Source organism: Zonotrichia albicollis, chromosome 2 (assembly GCF_047830755.1).
Source record: "Zonotrichia albicollis isolate bZonAlb1 chromosome 2, bZonAlb1.hap1, whole genome shotgun sequence".
Taxonomy (NCBI): Eukaryota; Metazoa; Chordata; class Aves; order Passeriformes; family Passerellidae; genus Zonotrichia; species Zonotrichia albicollis.
Window position 1 is genome coordinate 90,801,930 of NC_133820.1, and position 21,601 is coordinate 90,823,530.

The 21,601-nt window shown below is 38.0% G+C and overlaps 1 protein-coding gene across 3 annotated transcripts in view; it reads left to right on the forward strand.

Moving 5' to 3' along the window:
* Window positions 1-21,601, forward strand: part of PCCA (propionyl-CoA carboxylase subunit alpha) — a 274,960-nt gene that overhangs the window by 62,265 nt on the left and 191,094 nt on the right. For 2 of the 3 annotated variants that reach the window (XM_026793634.2, XM_074535667.1), the window contains 2 exons: window positions 14,095-14,226; window positions 20,746-20,782. In XM_026793634.2, coding sequence (XP_026649435.2) covers window positions 14,095-14,226; window positions 20,746-20,782 — 169 coding nt within the window. Of the gene's footprint in view, window positions 1-8,109; window positions 8,134-14,094; window positions 14,227-20,745; window positions 20,783-21,601 lie in introns of those variants that run through there. The other variant, XM_026793635.2, reaches the window with a different exon arrangement.

A 21,601-nucleotide genomic window follows, 5' to 3' on the forward strand; every position in this document is an offset into this window, starting at 1 on the left:
GTTATATTTCACCATTTTAATGTATTTAGCTGAGCTATGAAAATAGAAAAAATTTCTAGGGTACTGTGGTCTTATTTACTATCTTATGCAATTCTCGGACATCAGTTTGCATCCAAATGGAGCATATGGAAAATTTGATAGTTTTGCAGTTTCACTCCTTTCTTACCTTGGAAAAGAAAGAAATACCAACTTTTCCAGAAAGATTGCTTTAATTTAACAGGCTGATTCCCTCTACAGGCTAAAATTTTGAAATTTAGGGCCTGTAACTGTTTAAGCATGCTTAATTCCAAGCACATGCTTATTTACAGGATCCAGATTTGTTTGTCTAATTACTTTATAGCATGAGTGAAGCCAGACTGTCTAACTCTCAGGCCCATCTGTTGGGAAGGGGAAGGAGGAACTTGACTGTGTCTGTTCCAAAAAGCTGTTTCACCCACAGTCACCAGATAAAATTTGTTTCAGATTCAGAGTTGGTGGTATTCAGTATACATGGTAGATGCTTTTGTCATAATATATTATCCTGAGCTAGGAATAGTTGTGGTTCATAGAAACAGCACCACAAGGACATCTCGTGGATTGCTTCATTTTAAGTGCCTCTAAATTCTGTGATACTACATATTGAAATAATTTATTGACTTGTTTTATTTATGACAGAGATAGTGAGAGATTGTCGTTCCAAAGCTGTAGCATTTTGAGTGATGCAATATTGTCTGTCCATGTTTTGTTCCACAAGTTTAAATGTGCCGAATTCCGCTGTTGCTCCCTCATGCTAGCCAAGAAGTGTAACTTACACATACTTTGAAAATAATTTGAAACTTTTATAATATTCAGTGGTGTTTATTATCACATGTAATTCTTTGCCTTCTGTGGAAAAATAAAATTAAATAGCCAAATCTGCAGTTTTCTTCATGTCAGAACATGTGTGAGTAGAAACAGGGCTTTGTGGAAAACTCCAAATTTGTATATATGAGTATAAAAATCCTATTCCTTAAAGGAAAAATATTATTCCAAATTTTATTATCGTTAACTTTGGCTACAAAAGCACCTTAACGTTTTTCTTAGTTTTACGTGAACATCCACATTTAAGAGGACAACATAATCACATGCATGTCTGCCCATAATATCTAATGCAAACTTCATATAAGTGGAGCAAAAATAGAAACTGGAGACAGAGCTATGTACATTAACTATTAAAACATATATAAAAAAAGTATTTTCTGGGCATGATTTCCAAAGGGAAAAAGAAATTGAATTTTTTATTTACTTAAATGTAGTGTAGTAGGCCTCTCTTGGTGGGCAGCTGTAAAATCTAGTTATTTTTCATTACAGGGTGATTAATCCACACTTTTCTCCAAGGAACTGTCTGTAAGATTTAAATAAGAACATCTTCCATTAGTAATACCACGACTTCTTTGCAAAAAGATGCATGGAGTAAAAGAGACAAGGCAGAGTGTGCTTTGCAGGATTCCATGGAATGGTATCTTTGCTGTGACTGTGTTGTCTGATGTTATCCCATCCGCACACTAGTGCTTGCTCAGCTCATGAGGGGGCATCACAGAAGTGCTCCCTTGCCATCCTCTCTGATGCAGCTGCTTCTCCCAACTTCTTCCATGCTTGTGCTGGTGTAGGGCGTTTCCTCTTGTCCCTGCTTGCCCTCCAGCTGTGTTTTCCTAAGCCACGCTGTATCCTGTGTTGACCTAAGACAATTGGTTAAGCTTGCCTTTCAGAGATGGGAACCCTTGGTTTGTTTTTTTTTTTTTTTAACAATCACACCTGCAAAGCTAAAGGAGCAGCATACTTCAGTACAGATATAGAAATAAATGGCTAGAGATATCAATACCACCAGTTTTTAGAGAAGGCTCTACTTTCTCTTAAGGACATGGATGTTGTGAGATTCAGTAGGAAGATACACATCCCTTTATCTCAGACAAAGTATGTGGGTCTTGTCTGTTTTCTGACAAGGATTGTGCCAGGTTCTCTCTACTTTTAGTTGCTGTCCCTGTCCAGAGATTATGATCTTCCTGATACACTTATCTCAGCTCTATGGAGTAAATAACTTTAGAAGGGAACACTGGAGACTAGTCCCTTTCTTGAAGTGGCATCAGCTGGAATGGTTGCTTAGGTTGATATCCAGTTGAGTTTGGAATATCTGTAAGGATGGAAACTCCACAGCCTCTCTCAGCTATGCATTCCTGTGTTTGATCAACATCTTGCAGTACTCCTTGCCTTTCTAGATTGCAGCTATCTCCCATGTGACTTGTCTCATCACCATGGCCATGACAGTACCTCTGTAATTCCCAGTTTTTCCCTGCTAGTGACTGCCATAGGCATCTCTGGTCACAAATGTAGTTTTCAGTCAGCCTCTACCTTTCCTGCATGCTTTCCCCCATGTACCCTGTTAAATGTCTGGTAACAGTGTGTTTGTTGGCAGTTGTCCCTTCTGCTGTTAACTCTTCTTGGGAGTATCCCTCAAAATCCTCTAAGCACCCCCTGCCCCTTTAGCTGTTTTTAGCTCATATGGTTCCCAAACTGATGGGTACACAGCTGCTGCTGGGGGTGTGAGAGTCAGGAGGGATTGGGCCCTGGGGTGCAGGTACTGACTTTGGGTCACTGCCCTGTGACAGTTGCTGTGACCTATGGGACACCATCCCATCCTGGGGTTTTATAATGGTTTTATGCTTGAGCAGCTATTGCCCCAGTCCTATCCTTCCCTTACTTGTTGTGATGTTTTGTGTTTTTTTAGTAATTGCAGGGTCAGTATATCCTGGCTTTGGTAGAAGACAGTCTGTTGGTTTAGTGAATTAAACCTGGTTTGGAGTGGCGATGATGAACAAACAAAACCACAAACAAATGTGTGCCCATGCACATTTAATTATTGATATTTACTGCTTCTCTGGTTCTGAAATAATTGTGATTAATGTACCTGACAACATGATATTTATTTTTTCATAAATATGCCTGTTTATCATTTAAAGTTGCATCAGAAATTAAATTTAATGCTGTTTAATTGCTCACTTCTTCTGGGAAAATAACTCCAGTTTACTAACAAGATGTAGATGCATCTGCTTTTTTGAAGTGGATTTGATGGTTTGTTCTGCATCTTCCAGTGTAGCTCAGGGAGTCTTTATAAACTCTCTGGAGATCTTCAAACTTAGACGTCATAGACTCTCTGGAGGTCCTCGAACAATCTTTATCAAATGTTTGATGATGACTATTTCTGTTTACACAGTAACACTTGTCTAAATATCAGCAATTGCAGCTGTTTGACAGGAAGTAAATTAGTAGCCTTGTGAGGACAGTGGAAAGGATTTTTAAGTCCACTTGGCCAGCTGAGAAAAGGGCACTGTGGGTCAGAATGGCATTACCCATGTTAGAATTTCGTTAGGGCAGTAGGCTTTTAACAGTCTTGTTTTTACCACGAATGTTGCTTATTCAATGTCTTTGTCTGTTATAATGTTTGAGAAAGGACTCTCTTTCAATCTAGTTATTAGAGAAGATACTTCTAGGGTCACTTACCTTCCTGGCTGTCAACACCAGGGTTCCTTATGCTTAAATCATCAGTAAATTCAGGGTCATGTGAGCTTGGACAGTCATCATAAGTTTTCATTTGGTTTTTGAATGTGCAGTATAAATATCATTATAGTCACCTAACTCTGGAAGCATTTTAGAATGTTTGGAAAAATACCAGACAGGTTTTTTTTCAACGCACAGGCATAAAATTAATACCCTTTGACTTCAAGCTCAATGTAACATCTCAGTAACACAGTGCTAATTTTTCATTACTCATTCACTTCTAAATATATTCTCATGTTTTGATTATTGATTTGGCCTTTGAAAAACGCAAGGTATGATATTGCAAAGTGCACTTACTGAACAAGCTATATGTTTGTGTTCTCTATTAATTTGCAAAGCTTCACGTACAGCTTTAGGACAGGAGAAATAGTGTGGCTGTATTAAGCGTATGCCTTGTGTCTGTGCATATTCTTCGTTTGCTCTAACATTGGAGTTTTTGAACTGTTTGTTCTGCTTGTTTTCCCCACTGAATTTCAGTTTGCTACAGAAAATTTTGTAGATGCCATAAACTTGGGTCCTTGGTAATGTGAGATATTGCTTTGGCTAGAATGCTGCTCCCTTGTTTTCCCCCCTCATCATTGTCCTGTTTTTTTCTTCATAATTGCCTGGTCTTAATTTAGACTAATGTTTGTTTTTTGTTAAACATCTCATTGAGTATTTTCTGCCAAGCTGAAGGCTTTTTCCAGACCAAAAGCCAAATGGCCTAGAAAGTAAAGTTCTGCTAACTTTCTGTGCTATATTCAGTGCAGGAATTCCAAGTGCTTTCCCCCTCCAAACAAATTAAAAATATGTAGCTTGAATCCTAACTTTTGACAAAGTAAAGAACTAATACAGCTCTAGAGTAACTAGTATTTGATAGTGGTTTTTTTTTTTTTTGTGTGAAACAAAGTAGTTAATAGATTTGGCTAGTTGTGGCTCAAATGTATTCTTTGATTGATAAGATGGGATACTTATCAATCGATAAGCAGGGACTCCTTCCTACCTTGCTAGCATATTCAGGCTGGATTTGTGCAACACTGGCATATTACATTTTAAACTAAGCTTGAATTAATGATTAAACAAATGCTGCTTTTACATCAGGCGAAGTCTTTGTGTGGTCATGCAACTGGTGGAACTATTTTGTGTTGCATGAAAAATGAAATGGTCTTCCTGAGGCTGGATGTTCGGGAAGACTAAGATTACACTCGGGTTTGCCATTTCCTTTGTGCATACCTGATTTCTTCTCTTTATCTTCCTGTAATCAGCAGCTATATCCATTGCCAGGATCTAATTGAACTTAATGAAGAAAGAGGTTCTGCTGTTAAGCTTCTGCATTTTCTGCTCTTTGTGCTGCTCAGGGTGCTAAAAAGAGATGAGTTAACATAAACCTGAGTAGGCTGTTTAACCTTCTTTCTCTTCTGGAAATGTAGATGCAATAACATTTGCAGCTGAAAAGGCTCATTCGCAGTTTCTAATGTTTAAGGATGCAAATGAAGCATTTTGTCTTTTCTGTCGCCTGGAGGTGTTAAGCAAGGAAACAGAAAGAGGTTTCTAGGATTAGTTCCACAGATTTCTTTTATCATGTAAAAATCAAGGGTGGTTTCAATGCCGTGAAGTGAAGAAAAGCAATATGGAAACCATCCAGGGAAAATTCTTAAGTTTAGTTTGTTTCTCCCTAAATTTTCTGGGCATTCCTTACTACTGATATAGGTGACTACTCAGAACTCTTTCGAGCATACCAAGGCTAAGTTTTGGTGCATCGGGTGCTGTCTGTGTAGTGTTCCATGTATGGTGAAGTAGTTAATCACTCACAGTGGCGTGTCATGCAAACTCCTGTATGTTCAAATTCTATAGTTTGTACATGAGAAATGCTTCTGAACCAAGTTAATTCGATATTGCGTTTAAGTTCTGGGCAAACATATAATATATACACCATCTAAAGCCTTAAATAGTTTTAAAGTGAAATTATCAAGTAAGACTTCACGTTGCAGATCCAAAGTGAAAGCTTGTAAGTGTCGAGCCACAGAGGTAGTACTTGTTCTCAGTGTCTTGTGCTTTGAGCCCTTGGAAAAAGCTGGCTCTGTGTCTTTTCACTTGCAAAGATATGATTGGGAGCTATGTCTTCCACTTACAAGTTACAATATACACTATGAACTTTTTGGTAAAGGAGTTTTTAATTTCAAAATGTAGAATTAAATCAATGTAAGCACATTTTCCCTTTCTATGTATAATCTGTGATAATAATAGTTCACAACTTATATCTTGTTAAGGATGTTCTCTATGGATCACTATCATTCTTAGTTTTGATTTTGTAGTTTTACCACTTCTGTGGAATTAGAGGAGATGACTTTAAAGTTTATTTAAAAAAACCATTTTCCATGTGGCATTAGTACTTAAGGTGGTGCTGACTATTTAGAGTTACTCTGGCCATTCCCTGGTGTTTATGCAGAAGTCATAAACCTGTGTACCTTTTCTGCGGTGTACACCTTTTTTGGACACTGGAGTTTAGTTGCTTTAGATTGTTTGTACTAGCTTGGCAACTGTACCTTTTGTTTAAGCTGAGCTTTAGATTAGTATAACAAATTGAGTTCTCTCTTTCCACCTCCAGTATTTGAATATACATATTCTACATTTTAAAAAGCATAATTATGCCTAGCCTACTTTAAAGAAGGCATGTTTGGGACCTGGATAAGACTTGGTTTTATTTCATCCTGCAGAAGTTTGTCTGGTCCTTCTCATAACTGATTAATGGATTTTTGTGCCTCTGCATATTTAAAACTATGGAGACAGGCATTAACAGACTCATTGCAGAGTTAAATAAACCGGTTAATATTTCTCAGAATGATAGTTTACTGGGAGTCTATGAACACATCTCCCTCTCCATGATAAAGTTTAAACATGGAAACTGGCATCAATTGGCTTATTTTCAAGTAAACCAGTGTATTCTAGATTTCATTTTTTTTTTTTTGGGTATTGCTGCCCAGCAATTTCCTTCTTTTCTTAAAGTGTGGTTGGAAAATGCTTTAGTGTTCTTTAATTCAGTTTTAAGAAGGAAGACAAACTTCTTGCAGCTGTGTTCAGTTTTAGGTAAAGCCTTTTTTTTTCTGCTAGCTTTTTCCTTTCAAAGGAAACACTTCCCATGTTTTACTTTCTCTTGCAGTACATACTCCTGTTGGAGACTGAATAAGATATTTAAAGTACCGGTGTAGTGTCACAGGTAGTGACATAGCTTGTGTGGGGGTTCTGACTTCTACATTGTAGTGTGTTTTGGAGCCAAGTAACAGTTCTGATTTTGAAGCAGAATTTGGAAGAAGCCCTGAGACCTGACAGGCTGGGCAGCACAATTCTTTATTACTACCTTCCCTGCAAGTTGCCTCAGGCACTGTTACTTGCAAACTGCCAATTTATATTTTGCTTTTGAGGCTACTTCCCGTCGCAGTGTACCTGCCTTGTGTTTCTGAAGCTCAAGGTGATTGTAGTAATCCATCTCCTTCCAAAGACGTCTAACAACACAAAAGCCAAACCTCTGCAGAAATAACTGTAGTAGTCAAAGGCAGGTGTAGAGAACAGTAGGATGCTACAGCCCTTCCCTCTTGCATATTTATGCTTTTCCTTACATCACATACTGTCTTCACTGGGCTATAAGCTGTACAGAAAGCTTTAATTTACTTCAGCTCATCTTGTAAAAATATTTGTTCTAATGAAGGATGCTAGTTGTATGTGTTGTCTTTTCTCTCGTGTTGGTGTGAATGTGTGTGCATTGTAAAGATCCTGTAGAATCTTCAGAAGTTCTGCTTATTTCACTGTAAACAAGGTTGGGAGAAACTTTTCTTCATTGAATTGTTGGAGAGTTACTGCTCTTGGTGATCCATGACAATACCTAGGCTTTTTACTGATTCAGGCCCTTTGCAGCTTAAAATTAAACATCAGAGAATGAAATTTTCCATTTATTGGTACTGAATTTGCAGGTTGATGCCTGCACAAATCATTGGCCACTCCTGTGTATGCTCTGAATTCTGAGCCTTCAAGACAGTAGCAACAGGGCCAAAAAATTGGAGGTGATAGGTCATGGCTGTGCAGAAGGCTTCAGGATGTTTTTTCATGTCCACCACATTGTATTGTAGAGTATTTTACCAGTTCAGTATTTCCTAAGTTATTGAGTGGATGCTTCTTATTATATAATCTTATAGTAGATTTCCTTGAGGAGTTCCTTCCCAATGTTGAATGGACAGTTCCTGAATTCTGAAGTGTTTTATGTACATGCCTTTTTCAACTGATGTCAGTGTGCTTGTGTTGGTGGTGGTGTTGGACTTTTTTTCTCCCCTTTTTCCCCTGCTAGTACTCCTGAATCTTGTCTGACTTAGGATGTTTCATCTGGATTTTTCTGTTCTGCTTGGTTTTTTCCTAGGTTGTTTGTACCTCTGTTGGACCTTCCTTTTGCTGCCAACTCAGCTTTTCAACCCTGCATTTATCTCATGTGACTTAGAGGCCTTTTGGCCCAGCTGTCTATTCCAGTCATCTTTGAGGTGTGCTGCTTATCTACTCTGCTTTGTATGTGTCTGCAGGCAGCTGCACATTCAGGTTTGTGTCCTTCTGGTGGTCTGTGAGCTGTATGTGGGGGTTGTGTTTGTGGATGATCCCAGTTTCTCTGGAACACTGTGAATACCAGACTACTTGCGCCTGTTCCCTTCTTCTTTGGATCTGCCTTCTTGGCTGGTTGTGTGGCAAGAGGGAGTACAATGGTGAAAGAATCAATCAGTAAGGATTTAATGGAAACCTTTTCTAGTTTCTCCTGTGAAGAAAACTTGCAGGTTAAAGCAGAATTCCTTTGAAAACCAGACCCATGATAAAGTTTCTACTTAAGTTTTTAGCTGTGGACCCTCCTTCATAATCTTACTCACCAATAAATTCTTCAGTAAGTGTGGTAACTTGTGCTGCCCACACTTGCTGATCTTGCTGTTACTTCACTGCCACAGAATCTTGTTTCTGTTTCTCTTCTGCCCTTAAGTTGTTGGAATACTTGTAACTACCTGTCCAGAGTTGTTTTTAGCAGTGGCTTTGATGCTTCAAACTTCAGCCATTCTGTGACTCAAACAGTGCTCCTCAGAGAAGCATCATGTTTGATTTTTTTAAAACAAACCTTAAAACAGTAATGCAGATTTAACAAGAACAGCAGGTCAATATGGCAGCATGCAGCCGCCCTCCAGGGCACCTCAGAGTTTGAGCATGTGCCATCCTCCCAAAGAAGATTCTTGTTCCCAGTTGCATGCACCAGCAGCTTGTGGTCCTTCCTTCAGTGCCCATAAAGCTTCTCTGTTTAGCTCATTTTGTCTCATGAAAGTGATGGAAAACATTTCTTACACAAGAAATAGACCATTGTCTGTCATGTTGGTCAGCTAGGTCAGCTGAGGAGTGTTTAAGCCTGCCTTTAAAGAAGGAGGATAGATAGGACTGTGGGCAGGCATGTGCAGGAGGGGAAGGAGAGAGGATGAGGGAAGAGGAACTTGGTTGGTTGACTCAGTTACTTGAGGGCTGTTAGTGTCTTCTGTAAACATCACCCTGAGTTGAAAATATCATATGTAAGTCTGAATTTGAGAACCTATGTTTCAGTGGCAGCATGCAATAGATTTTTTGTGTTCTCCTGTAAAGTTTCATGAACTTGTTTAAAACCAGCTCTGTGTTCACATAGAAAAGCTTATTTTCAATAAAGCAGAGCAGCTACAAATGCCCCTGAGATCTCTCTAGCCTTTCAGCTATTTCTTCCTCAGATGAGAAATACTTCCCTAGAACTACTCATTTCAGTTACTAGGGAATGAACAAGAACAAAGCCTGCATTATTGTCACTGGTTCTGTGTGGTAAGGTAACGGTAGGGGCTCTTGCACCTGGAAACAGCTGGGCACTTGGAGTGTGCTTTGACACATCAGCATGCTGTGAGTGGAAAAATCCCCTCATCCAATGGTCCTGAAAGAAGAAACACAAGATTCTTGATAGCACTGTTTTTGTACATGGCATATCTCCTTGTTGGTTGAAGCTGCTCCTCTTAAGCTGATATTACATGCAGATTCAAGTATCTTGGCTCAAATGAGGACACCAAAAACTGTGTTTAATTGTCCATAACAAACATAGTAAAAACAGAGGATAAGTTTTAGTATCACTTGTTTTGTTTAAAGCTGAGTTGGAACTGTTCAGTCATTTCCTGCAATTTCAGGAGGCCTGGCAGTGAGTTGGCTGCTTTGCCACAGATTCATAAGCCCACAGAAGAGTATATGTTGCCAAGTATACATGTGTAAAAGTTGCTTATGCAGTTTCCCCTCCTTCGTGCTTTCTATCTTTAGTTCTGCTTGGGCTGTCACTGAGACTGAATCTACTACTGACTGTGTAATACACTAATTGTGAATATCTACATTCATCATTTCCAGGAGGAGGTGCAAAGGGAACTCCCCTTCTAGATGGTCACTTTAATTACCTCAGGACTTTATCAGATGGGCAGGTCCTTTCCCGATGTTGAGAGTATGATGACTTACACTAACATAGGTCAGTCTGGCCCACTCTGTTCCCAGAGCAGTCAGATGTTTGACAGACTGTGACTGTGATGGTCACAAATTCAATCATGAACTTCTCAAAAGGATTTTCCAAATCTTGCCTTTGCTTGTTGTACTTTGACACTATGTTTAGTTTTTGCTGTATTAGCTGCATTCTCTGAGGATAGACTAAGGCTTTTGTCTGGCATAAAAAGAGCCAACCACCAAAAGGAAGGGAGAATAAACTGCTCACAGTTTTTATGGCATGACTATTAGACCTGTTGTTACTGCTTTCAAAAATAGTGGGCTATTGGGGGAAACTCTAATATCTGATACCTAAGACAACTAAAAATTAACTTTTTTCCATGAATTTCTATGAACTTGTTCTTCTATAAAATACTCCCTTTTATTTGCCTGTACCTTTGATTGTGCAAAATAAAGCAGTGATACACAGATATCACAGGTATGTTTCTAAACAAACTGCTGGTGCATGTTTATGGTGAAACTTTTGATGTGTTTTCTGCAGCCAGATAATTAGTCTTCAAGGCTGAAATATGCTGTTGGATGTGTGGAGGAGTAACAGAAGTTTTGGAAGAACTTGTTTGATATGCGATGTGCTTATATATGTACAGCAGAGGTTTTAGTACTTGTTGCCACACTGACAAGTCTATGTGTGAACAAATTGGTAAATCTTTGTGGGAGCTGAAGATGTTGCCACTGCATTCTTTCCTATGGTCTGTTTTTGGTATTTTCAGTATTGGGCAGTAGACTTTTGAATGGATTGTTTAATACATTGTGTGAATGTGGGTGATGAAGAAGCTGGGGCACTTTTCTGGTATTGAGCAGAGAAACTTTGGCAGAGGGCTTGAGCAAGGATCTTTGAGTGATGGGGTATTAAATTGCTGTAGCAAGACTTGCAAGACTTTGTCAGCTTAAGGCGCTGCTAAACAAAGTATTTTTTAATGTGCTTAACTAAAATTAGTTATGAGTCATGTCAGAGAATGCACAGCCTTCCAGTGTAAGAGATTAGGCAGGTTAGACACACTGCCTGGAGACCAGCAGAACCTCCTAGGTTTGTTAATTTATTTTTGATTTATGGATGTTGCAGAATGCAGAATCACATTTTAGGTGTCCTTTGATGATATATTGAATTAAACTATTTAGTTTCAGATTGTTGATGGAGAAATAACTGGCCGTGGTGACGGCCCCAGGTGACTGATATTATGAGGGAATAGCTGGTTGTACTGTGCTGCTGTTTGTTCACCATGGAAAAGCTGATATGTGTAAGGTACAAAGGTTTGAAGCAATTAAAGCCAAAAGCTGCATATGTAGACAAGTGCAGTTTGTAAATTCTGACCTATGGAAAGTATACATTAAAAAAAAAAGATGCAGGTTGCCACAGGTGATATTTGTATTAGAGTAGTGTGAATATGCTACACATCATCTGGTACTTAATTTTTAGTAAGTATTATGGGCTGTGTCCATGTGGAATATTACAGCTCTACAGGATTCACGTAACAAATATATTGGATGCAGAGATTCATTTCTTGAAATGGCCTGCAGTGTTCCTTCTCAGGTGGTTCATTCATCTTTCCTGAATGGTACTGTTCTCTTATCCAGCTATCTGGATGGGAGCAGGGAGTGAACTGGGCACTTTAGAAGTCCATGCCACAAATCAGTGAGATGAGACAGTAGGTCAAGCCTGATGTCCCCTGTGGGCACTTGGCTGGAAAGGTGCATGCTTGCTGATGCCATCAATGTAATTTTTATCCTCCCCTGTGACCTCCAGTTCGAATGAAGATTTTTCATTTTCTGTCAGTGCAAATAGGAGAGAAGAGAAGTACTGTAAGAATATGGAAGTAGGCTGCAAGCTACAAGCTGGGATGGTCTGATATGGCAGCAACAGTTTTGAACCTGATATCTTGACCTCTGGAGATCTCGTGTTTTTCTTGGTAAACGCTGAGAAGAAAGTGAGGAGAGGAAACAATACGTGCTGAAGTTGGAAGTGGTATTGGTCAGGATGCAAATGCCATTATTGTGGCAGAAACTGGAAACAAGGCGTGTCCAGGTTAGAAGTGATACAAGAGGGACAGTGTAATCTCCACTTGTCAAGTGTGTAAGTGATCCTTTTCCGCAAGGTTTTTTGAGAGTGGGGTACAGTCTGATGATAGAACTCTGCCCTGCCTCTAGGTGTATGCAGGTGCCAATTTCTGCCTCTTGTTAAGAGAGGAAGAAGTACAAGTTTTCAGGTTGTTTCTGAAACAGCTCCAAACTTTGTGTCACTGTGGTTTCATGCATCAACTCCTTGCTTTGTTTCCCTTCTCCTTTGAGAAGTGGATTTCTTCAAGTGCCAAAGGATCTGAGCACTACTTAATTATGGATCTGCATCCTTGTTTTGGTTCCTCCTCTCTCTTCCTTCTTTGTATTACACTCTTCCCAACTGTCTAAGACAGCTGTTAATCAAGTTGTTAATTCCTGAATTGCTAAACTAAGAATCCCAATGCAGTGGAGAATAGGTGGGCAGAGATAAATCCCCAGATGGTTCATTGTGAGTCAAAGCTAACAGTTCTTTGATGTAGCAGGACTGATGCTCTGCATTTGGTTTGGGTGTCCTTGCACTGAGCTTCCTTGTGTGTCTGTAATGCTCACCTGGTCTTTTCTGGATGATCTCTATTTCCCTGTTAGCCAGGATGGTGTGAAATAATCTACACAGAGCTGCTGCTGGCACACTGATCTTGCTAAGAGGCTGCTGACAGTACAAATGGTGACTTCTGAGCATGTTGACATCTTTTGGCTCTTATAAGATCACAAATAGGAGGATGTTTCCCAGCTTAAACATATTTTTTCCTATGTTCTGGGATTGGATCATGTACTTCCATCATACAAAGCTTCAAACAAAGCTTCAACAAATAACTTTTTATTGTTAGTGACTGTAACTGTGTGGTTTGTGTAGCATAAGTATGTGTCAGAAAGACAAAATACTAAGGCTTGAATTGTGATATAAGAAACTGCTGTTTACCATTTTGCTGGTAGTGGTATGAAGTTAGCTGCCCATTGGCTAGGAACAAGTTGGTTTTAGACATTTTACAGATATCTTAGAACTGGGAGAAGAAAATAAATGTAACTTGGAAGAATTGTGCAAGGCTTGATTTAAAAAAAAAAAAAATTAAAATTTTGTTTCATCCTTACTCCTTTCATCTTCTCTTTCCCCATCCAGTACAAAAGATATAAAGTTACCTGAAACACATGTGTACTTGCTATTGCATCAGTAACTCAGGGAACAGTTCTGATAGAATTATCTTTAACTTAATGTAGTACTGACCTGGAGAAGTTTGGAAAAATGCCTCTGTCTGAATAACCTTGCTGAAGTTGGCATAGAGAAACAGGAGGAAGAAACATGCAGTTCAATGTTTTACCTACGTATTAGTGTTGAAGTATTAAAACATTTTATGTTAACTGCTTTCCTTATTATTGGAGAAGAGTCGTCTGAAAGAATCAGGAAATGTTATTTCACTTATTGTTTTATTTTCAAGGTCTTTTATCTGTTGAGTTAAAGACTGCATTTTCATTCTGGTGTTTCATTGAGGTTTGGTTTTAGGAATGTATACCAAATAGAATTTTAAACGTGTTATCATTCAGCAAGTGCATCTTTGTAAATTACTTTTGTTTATTTCAGCGGTGAATTAACAAACCTCTGTTTTCTGAAGGGATATTTTTAACTTCCAGGCTGGAGTACTTCCACTTGCAGCTATTTTTCTCTGGCCTGGCTTTTGATTTATACAAATGCTAATTATAGGGCTTTGAATCTGTGTGTATACATAGTTTCACAAGGTCATACACATTTTTAATGAACTGTCTGAAATATTTATATATTGCTCTGTTGTTATGTGAAGAGATCACTGCCTTATAAGTCTTGTTGTACTAGCTCAAAAAGAGAAAAAAGTTAATAGTAATATCTATGTATGAAAAAGCTGATTTTTATTTTTGTCTCTTAAAGTTTTGTCTTCATTGTCTTTGCAGGCATCAGAAGGTGTCACCTTCATTGGACCTGACACACATGCTATTCAAGCTATGGGAGACAAGATTGAAAGCAAATTGTTAGCCAAGAATGCAAAGGTCAACACAATCCCTGGCTTTGATGGAGTAGTCAAGGTGAGAAATCATTTAATTACTGTCTGCCCACTGTAGGAACAGTGTCTAAATCAAAGTACACCTATTGAAGGTCTGATGCAGAATCTAATTATAATTTCCTCTTCTTTTTCAGTAAAATGTAATTAAAAATGATGTGCAGATTTTTACTAACAGGAGAGCTTTAGAGAAGTGGAGAAAGTCCTTGATAATAAATGATGTATTAGGAGTTCTTCAGTGGAGTCTCTTTAAATTTAACATGAAGGCAGGTAGATGTGTAAAATGTCAGGTGTGGGTTTGACTTATTTGCTGCACATTTTTACATTTCTCAGGTCTTCTTATTGGCCAAGATCTTGACAGCTCTAAGTTAAGTGAAGTTTGTGAAACTGTGTGAAGTTTCCATTTTATGGTCTGTTCTGATGGTGCATATTTCCATGTGTTGCAAAATTCAGGATGAGGATGGGGTGAGGGGGAATTTGACAGCTCTTTATCAGAATCTACAGCTGTGTAGATTCTTTCTCTTTGTGTATTTTAGAAGGAATGTCTTCCAACAGTTTTGTAAAAAAGAACTTGTTATTTCTTTATAGCTTCTAAGGTTAAATAAGGTATATCTTCATTTTTGTTTATTTTTGCCATAGTGATTGTGTTTGGTTCTTCTAAGCCTTCCTTTGTTTCTTAGTATATTGTCTATGTTAATGTAGTTAAGCTTTTCTCTTTTAAAACCTTCATTGGATAAAACTAAAACTTGGTGCATTGTAAAATATTGACCTCCTGGGTTGAAAATTTTTATGCTTTACATGTCAAATCAAATTTTTTTTAAATGAAGTTTGAGTAAAACTTTAAGTTGCATGGAAAAGAGCATATAGCTAAGCTGGATTTTAAACTCTGTTCAAAGACAAATTACCCCTCAAAACCTGACTGAAAGTGAAAGGTAAATAGAGTACAAAGGGGCTCAGCCTCCACAGAAATACTTGGTCCAATGAGGCTGCCTGGAGAACTTGACTAGTGAGAGAGAATGATAAAATCACAAAATAGCTGAGGTCAAAATGCCCACAGAATTTTTCAGTACTTGTGATGGAAATGCATGTTTGTAATGTCTGGTAGCAGGATAATGCTGCATCAGGTAAAAGTGCAAAGACTTCTTTCCCTTCTGGAGGACTCCATATGAGTTTTGGACTGGAATTTGTGGCCATGTTGAAGTGTGGGAGTGGCAAATTGGCAAATTTCAGGTTTTTGTTGTATGTTTTAGCAGTCCCTTTTGTATGTGGTCATTTAGCACTTGTAAGATTTAACAGCAGCCAAGCTGTTGGGTAGAACATTCTTTGTTCTGATGTCCTGTATATTCTTCTAGGACCTGTATATTCTTCTAGGAATCCTCAAAGTAACTTCCAGAAAAGCATCTAGCTAGAAGATAACTTTGAATTAATCATTTGGACACCACAAAATATTCTCTAATGCAGAATTAAATACTCAAAATGATGGTTTTCTCATTGTATCAAGTTAAAATTTAAGGGTCTGTTATTCTACTAATAAAAAACCCCAAACCTGACAAAGTAGGATAATGGTTAAGGAACAGATAGGCCTATAACCAGTGCAGCTGAGCTGCTTTCTTGTATGAACTTGTTTCATAGACCTTCTGTTGCAGTGTTTTTGACAATTATCTGAAGTTCCTGGCACTAAAAGGAAACTTAAGTGATGTGATTGGCCTTGGGCTATATGCAGCAATACCTTTAAAACCAAATGAACTGGAATGTAGGCCTGAGTTGACAGCTCCAGTCTTCTGCTATTGAAAGGATCTGTGTGGTAGTTCCTTAGTCTCAAAGTGCCCGTGTTGTACCAGTTTCACCTTCCTCAGCCCTGCATGGGTTCTGATTATCTGAGGAGTGTTGATGAAAAAGAGTACGTATCTAAAAAAAACCAAATCCAAACTTGCAACGTGCCCACCAAATAAGAAAAAGTCCCACAGACATTACCAGCATTGTAGTCTCCATCAAAAAGTGGAGTTGCAAATTTTAAGCTAACCAGTGCTTTGATTACCAATTATAGGAAATAAAGCTTCTGATAATTGATAGTGTCATACTTGCTATGGATCTAAATATGTGCCTGTGTTTGTTCTCTGATTTCCTTCCTGTGACAATGTCTTTTGCTCAAATGAATATCCAAATAATTAGGTCATACAGGATGCCTGATCTTTGGTTAGAGCTTGATATGCTATTTTGCAAATTTGGACTAAGATAGGAAGGGCAAAGCTGCATGATACCAGCTCTAATCAGAACAGCAACACACAAGGAACTGGAGACTGTTTAAGGTTTCTGCCATTCTGTGGGAGATCTATTTTAGTCACAGTTATGAAGCTTGCAAAATCCTTGTGGGCTCTTTTTCCTGAGAAATAAAAATTTTAAAGATCTTAGGAAGGAGTTAAGTGTTTGCTTGATGTTTAAGGTGGTTAGACCTGGCTTCAACTTTAAAGTGGACTTCAGTAAAGTTGGAGGAAATCTGCATTTATGCCTCTGACAATGCTAGAAATTAACACAAATCTGTTGCATGTGTTGTTTGTAGATGCAACAGCTTCTAGAGGCTTCATTATTCAACTCAGGACTGCACTGAAAATCTTTGTTACTAGAAGAGTAGTCTTCATGTTAAATAGTGCTTCAGATACTTAGGGTCCTTCATGAATAAAAGATATTTTTCCTCTCTTATGTTGCTTAGCACTTAGACATAGGAGACACTGCTAAGGTTTTGTAATAACATCTTAGAGAAATTGCATGCAGAAGAATTCCCAGTGAGTAGTAATGAAATTAGAAATGTAAAAGAAAGAAGCCCTTCAACAGTATACTTAAAGCTGGAAGGATTGAAGAGGAGGATGCCTGGCATCAGACACAGTGAACTGTTCTTGTACAGGGAAATGCTCTAGCAAATATGAAACTGAGAGTGGAAAGATATGGAATGGAGAGGGGAGTTTGACAAAGAGTGATTTTCTTCTCATCACTGGTTCAGTTTCTCAGTTGGCTGGGGCAATTGAGAAATCCAGTTTGAACATATAAGGAACTGGAGTCTTGTGCTGTCAGCTAGAGAGCCAACAAAAGCAATGAAAGGTAATTAATTTCAAAATGTGTAACTAGAATTAGTTTTATAAAACCTGATTGGGAGATGTAGTCATAAATGGTTTTAATCCAAGAATTGGCATTAATCCATGTGAGCAATGGCTATACTAAAGTTAGGGCTGAGGTGATGTATTGACTGTAAACAACTGAAGGGGAGTAAGAGACTAGAAAGTGGAGGCTGAGTAATGAGCATAAGAACATGCTATGGTGAAAAACTGGGAAAGAAATGGCAAGGAAAGAATTATTTTTGTATTGTTTCACCATATACAGCCAGTTTGATTTTATGGCTGGTAGAACACAGCTGGGTGTAGGCACAGAAGAATAATGTCTGTGTCTACTTAGTTTCACTGATGTCAGTAAACACATTAGAGGTCTTCAGTAAGGCTCTGAATTTACTGTAGGTAAGTTTTGGGTGCCTGTTTCAGATGAATTTTTGTACTGGGATATTGACATTGGGATTGAATGATCACTGTTGGAGAGGTTGTTAAAGATTCTGGATATGAACTGGAGGTTCTCTAAGGCTGACACCCTCAGCCATGAAAACCATGATGCAGTTCTTCATCATTCAAACCATGTTTCACAGTTCTAGGAGTCACTTCATCAGCTTTACCCTGGCACTCCCCTACATCAAGACGGATTTGTTTTTCTGTCTCCGCCTGCTGGTACCTGATTGAGAGGCATGTACATGAAAGTAGGAGGATAGGAATTCTTATGCTAAAAGGAGTATTTTATGTCTCTTTAACTTAATGGAATCACCTATTTGTGAAAACACTTGACATAATTTTATAACTCCTAGGACTTTCATTAACTTCTACCATTACTTGAACATTTTTGTTTGTAAAATAAAAGGTGGTGCTCACATTATATATTTCTTTACAGTTTCCAGTTTATTTTGGGAAAATGGTAGTGTAGCTAATGTGCTTTTGGAAGAAATAGCAGTAAATCATTGAGGACTTTCGCTTTTAAAAAATAATTTCAAGTGTTTTTAGTAGCAGTGTGGTTCTGTATATTTTGCACATATGGACATGTGTTTTAGGCAGTATCATAGCATTCTCTTTTTTGCCGCTCTTGTACAAATATTGTGTATCTGTCATAAGTTTTATATACCAAAAAGCTAAAATAACTGTCCTAACTTTCCAAACTGTTTCTGTATTTATGCAATCAGCAAGTGAAATTCATGGTGTTTTAAGCATATATTCAACATACCTTCTTATGGAAAAAGATCAAAATACTTACCAGAGATTGCAATATATCAGTTTTTTAAATTAGTTTTTCTCCTTAAATCACAGCATATTTTTGTTTCCTGGTTCAGAAATGCTCTTTGAAAGCAAAAATTGGAGTAAGCATGGATTTTTTTTTCTCGTGTCTTAGCGTTTGGGTTCTAATATGTTAGAACTGTAAAAGAAACAGATGTTGACACAGTGTAAATTAATAACTGTGCTGGGCAGATGACTAAAATCTTTTCAAGCCAGAACTAAGACAATTAGTGCTGCTGATACCAATCAGTTGTTACTTAAAGTTGTTGGATGCATGTGTAAAAACACAGTGGCAGTGAAAAGTTCCTCTATAATGATTTGCAGCTTTTCTTCCTGTAGATTACAGTGTATCAGTTAGCCACTTGTTTGCAGGTAACTAAGTGAAAAAAGATTACCCTGTTTGCTTCCCCCCCTTAACTCTATTTTGCAAATATGTGGGGGAATTTGCAAGAGAAAAGAAATGTAAAAGTTTCCTTCTCAACTATAATCGTGGCTCTTCATCAGTCATCACTCTTCCTGCATTTTGTTCAAGAGGCTCTAATTGTCTGCATTTGGCAGGTTTAACACTTCCTGACAGAGAGGCTATTAAGGGGAAGTATTCTCGCATAACTGTCACGGGCAGGAACAAAGAACCTTCAAACTCAATGTGTGGAAACCACTAACATTCTTAAATGACCCTTTTCATGCATTTTATCCCTTTAAGCTAAAATTTGGAGGGTGCAGGGTCATGGAAAGCAGCAAGGTGTAATAAAACAGTAAACTCTTGAGGGTTTTTTTTTGGGGGGGGGAGTGAGGGGCAAGTTTTTTTTGCTAGATTTATCTCTTGAGTTAAAAACAATTGTTATTTGGAAAAATCTCATTAACAGATGTGACTGGAGTAAAAAGACTTAAAACTGATGTTGCTTTCAGGACTGCTTTGAACTTAACAAGCACCGATTTGTGGAGCAGACTAGCTAATGAAAGGAAATTAAATTTTCTGACAACTTCCCCTGCCAGCCCTCTTATTCTTCATGGGGCTGTTACTAGGTACTGAAGACTTTTAAAGAGGATTTTGTTTTATTATCGGACATAAATGAACCAGGTATGAACATTTCTTATGCATTTTTTTTAAAGTTCTGACCTGGGTGCTTTTAAAATGGATTGCCTTGAAAGCTTTAAAAATATCAGGTTTCAGTTTAATGTTCATAAGTCAGCCCCCATAGTTTCAGACACACTTAGCAGCTGGTGGTTTCCAGACATTACTGCCTTTATACAAATTTTTTAATGTATGTCATGGGATAGTATAAATATTAGCAAATTTGGATGGAATTTTCAAACTTAACGTGTACCACGGTAATTTAACCCTTTTTCTTTCTAATTTTGTATAAGGGAGATATACTGTTATCAGTAGAAATAACTACTGCTGGGAAAGTGATTTGGTTATTGAAATGTAATTCAGGTATTCTGGTTTTTGCTCACTGAGTTTCTCAGGACTTTTTCCTGTACCAGGCTACAGTAGTATAAGACAGCTGAAGCAATAGGTGACATCAACAAAAGATTTTTTAAAGTTGGCTTATGCAACTCTTAAATTAATACAATTATGGGAATCTTCTTCTTTCAGATACAGTTTAAAATGATGCATTTAAGGTTTATTTTGTTTTCAGAATGCAGAACTTTCAAAACTGAAGTGCTTGTGTTCTTTCTTGAGTAAACAAAACCCATTTGGCTTTGAAGAAGTTCTACAAGGTTTTTTTTCCTGAACTTGAATTACTCCCAAACAATAGAGAATCAACTCCCCCTACTGACAGCAATCAGGAAAACACAAGGAATACCTGCGAGGACAGAAACAAGCTGGTAGTGGACAAACTTTAACGATCTGATTTATGGTCCATTTTTGATTGTAAACATCTAAATTCTAGCATTAAATTCCTACAACTGCAGAAAATAATTTTGCGATCCTGGTTGTGTTTCCTGTCAGCTGATTCCTCGTTGCTTTGAGTTTCTCAATGCACTAATGATGAGGTAGAATTTACATTCCACTTATGGTATTAATTTTGCATTCCTCTAGCTGAAAAGGGTCAGGAGGTTGTAAAATCAAACATTAAATGAATCGGAGGAGACAGTAGTGCAATATATGACTGCCCTCAGGACATAGTGCAATGGCTGATGGGATTAACGTTGGGTCTCATTTCCTGCTTTTACAGGATGCAGATGAAGCTGTCAGAATTGCAAGGGAAATTGGTAAGTTCTTAAATTAGCTATGGTGGGATTTGTGTGCCTCTCAGCAGACATGGTTGACTAAATTGAATGTGTAATAAGTAATCCCTATAGAACAAATAATGTTTTAATAGTTTTTAAGTTCCCTGTTGCCCATAGGGCTGGAGGAATCTAGGCATTAACGCCCTGTCTCTTAAATCATCAAATTTGAGCTTTTCAAACTGGACTTTACAGAACAAGTGCAGCCATGATTTGTGGAATGAATGTAATATGCAGTAATGAGTACCTCACTAAAGGAGTTACCTGAAACTATATCTGCAATTGGACATGATAGTCAAAAGTTAGGCATGGTGCACTTCTCTGTATGTGGAGACTGACACCAGTGATGTTATGGTCTTCATTCTTCATCGCTGTGTGGACTGCAGCGGGCTTGAATATGATCCAGAGCACCAGCCTTCTGTGCTTACTGAAATAAAGTCACTATTCAGCTTCTGAGTATCTTACAGATTGGTGAAAAGAGCAACCAGCAAATGAGTCTGGGACTAATTTTGATGAAGGTTAAGTGTAATATGTGTTTAATGAGTTTTGGCTTTTATTTACTAAAGCTTGATATTAGTGAAAATGCTAAACCATATGCTTGAAATTACACATGTTCTTAAATGCTTTCTAGAGGAAGAATCTAATGCAGTAAGATATCTGATTTTTCTTGAGGTTTTTCTTTAATTTTCCCTTTGAGATTGAAACCATGAGAAGCTATTTAGGTTTATCACAGGTGGATAAACAGCTTTTCACCTGTGTCAAGAGCTATTGCTGTGCCTTTATGTGCCTGATAGAAAGTGGGAC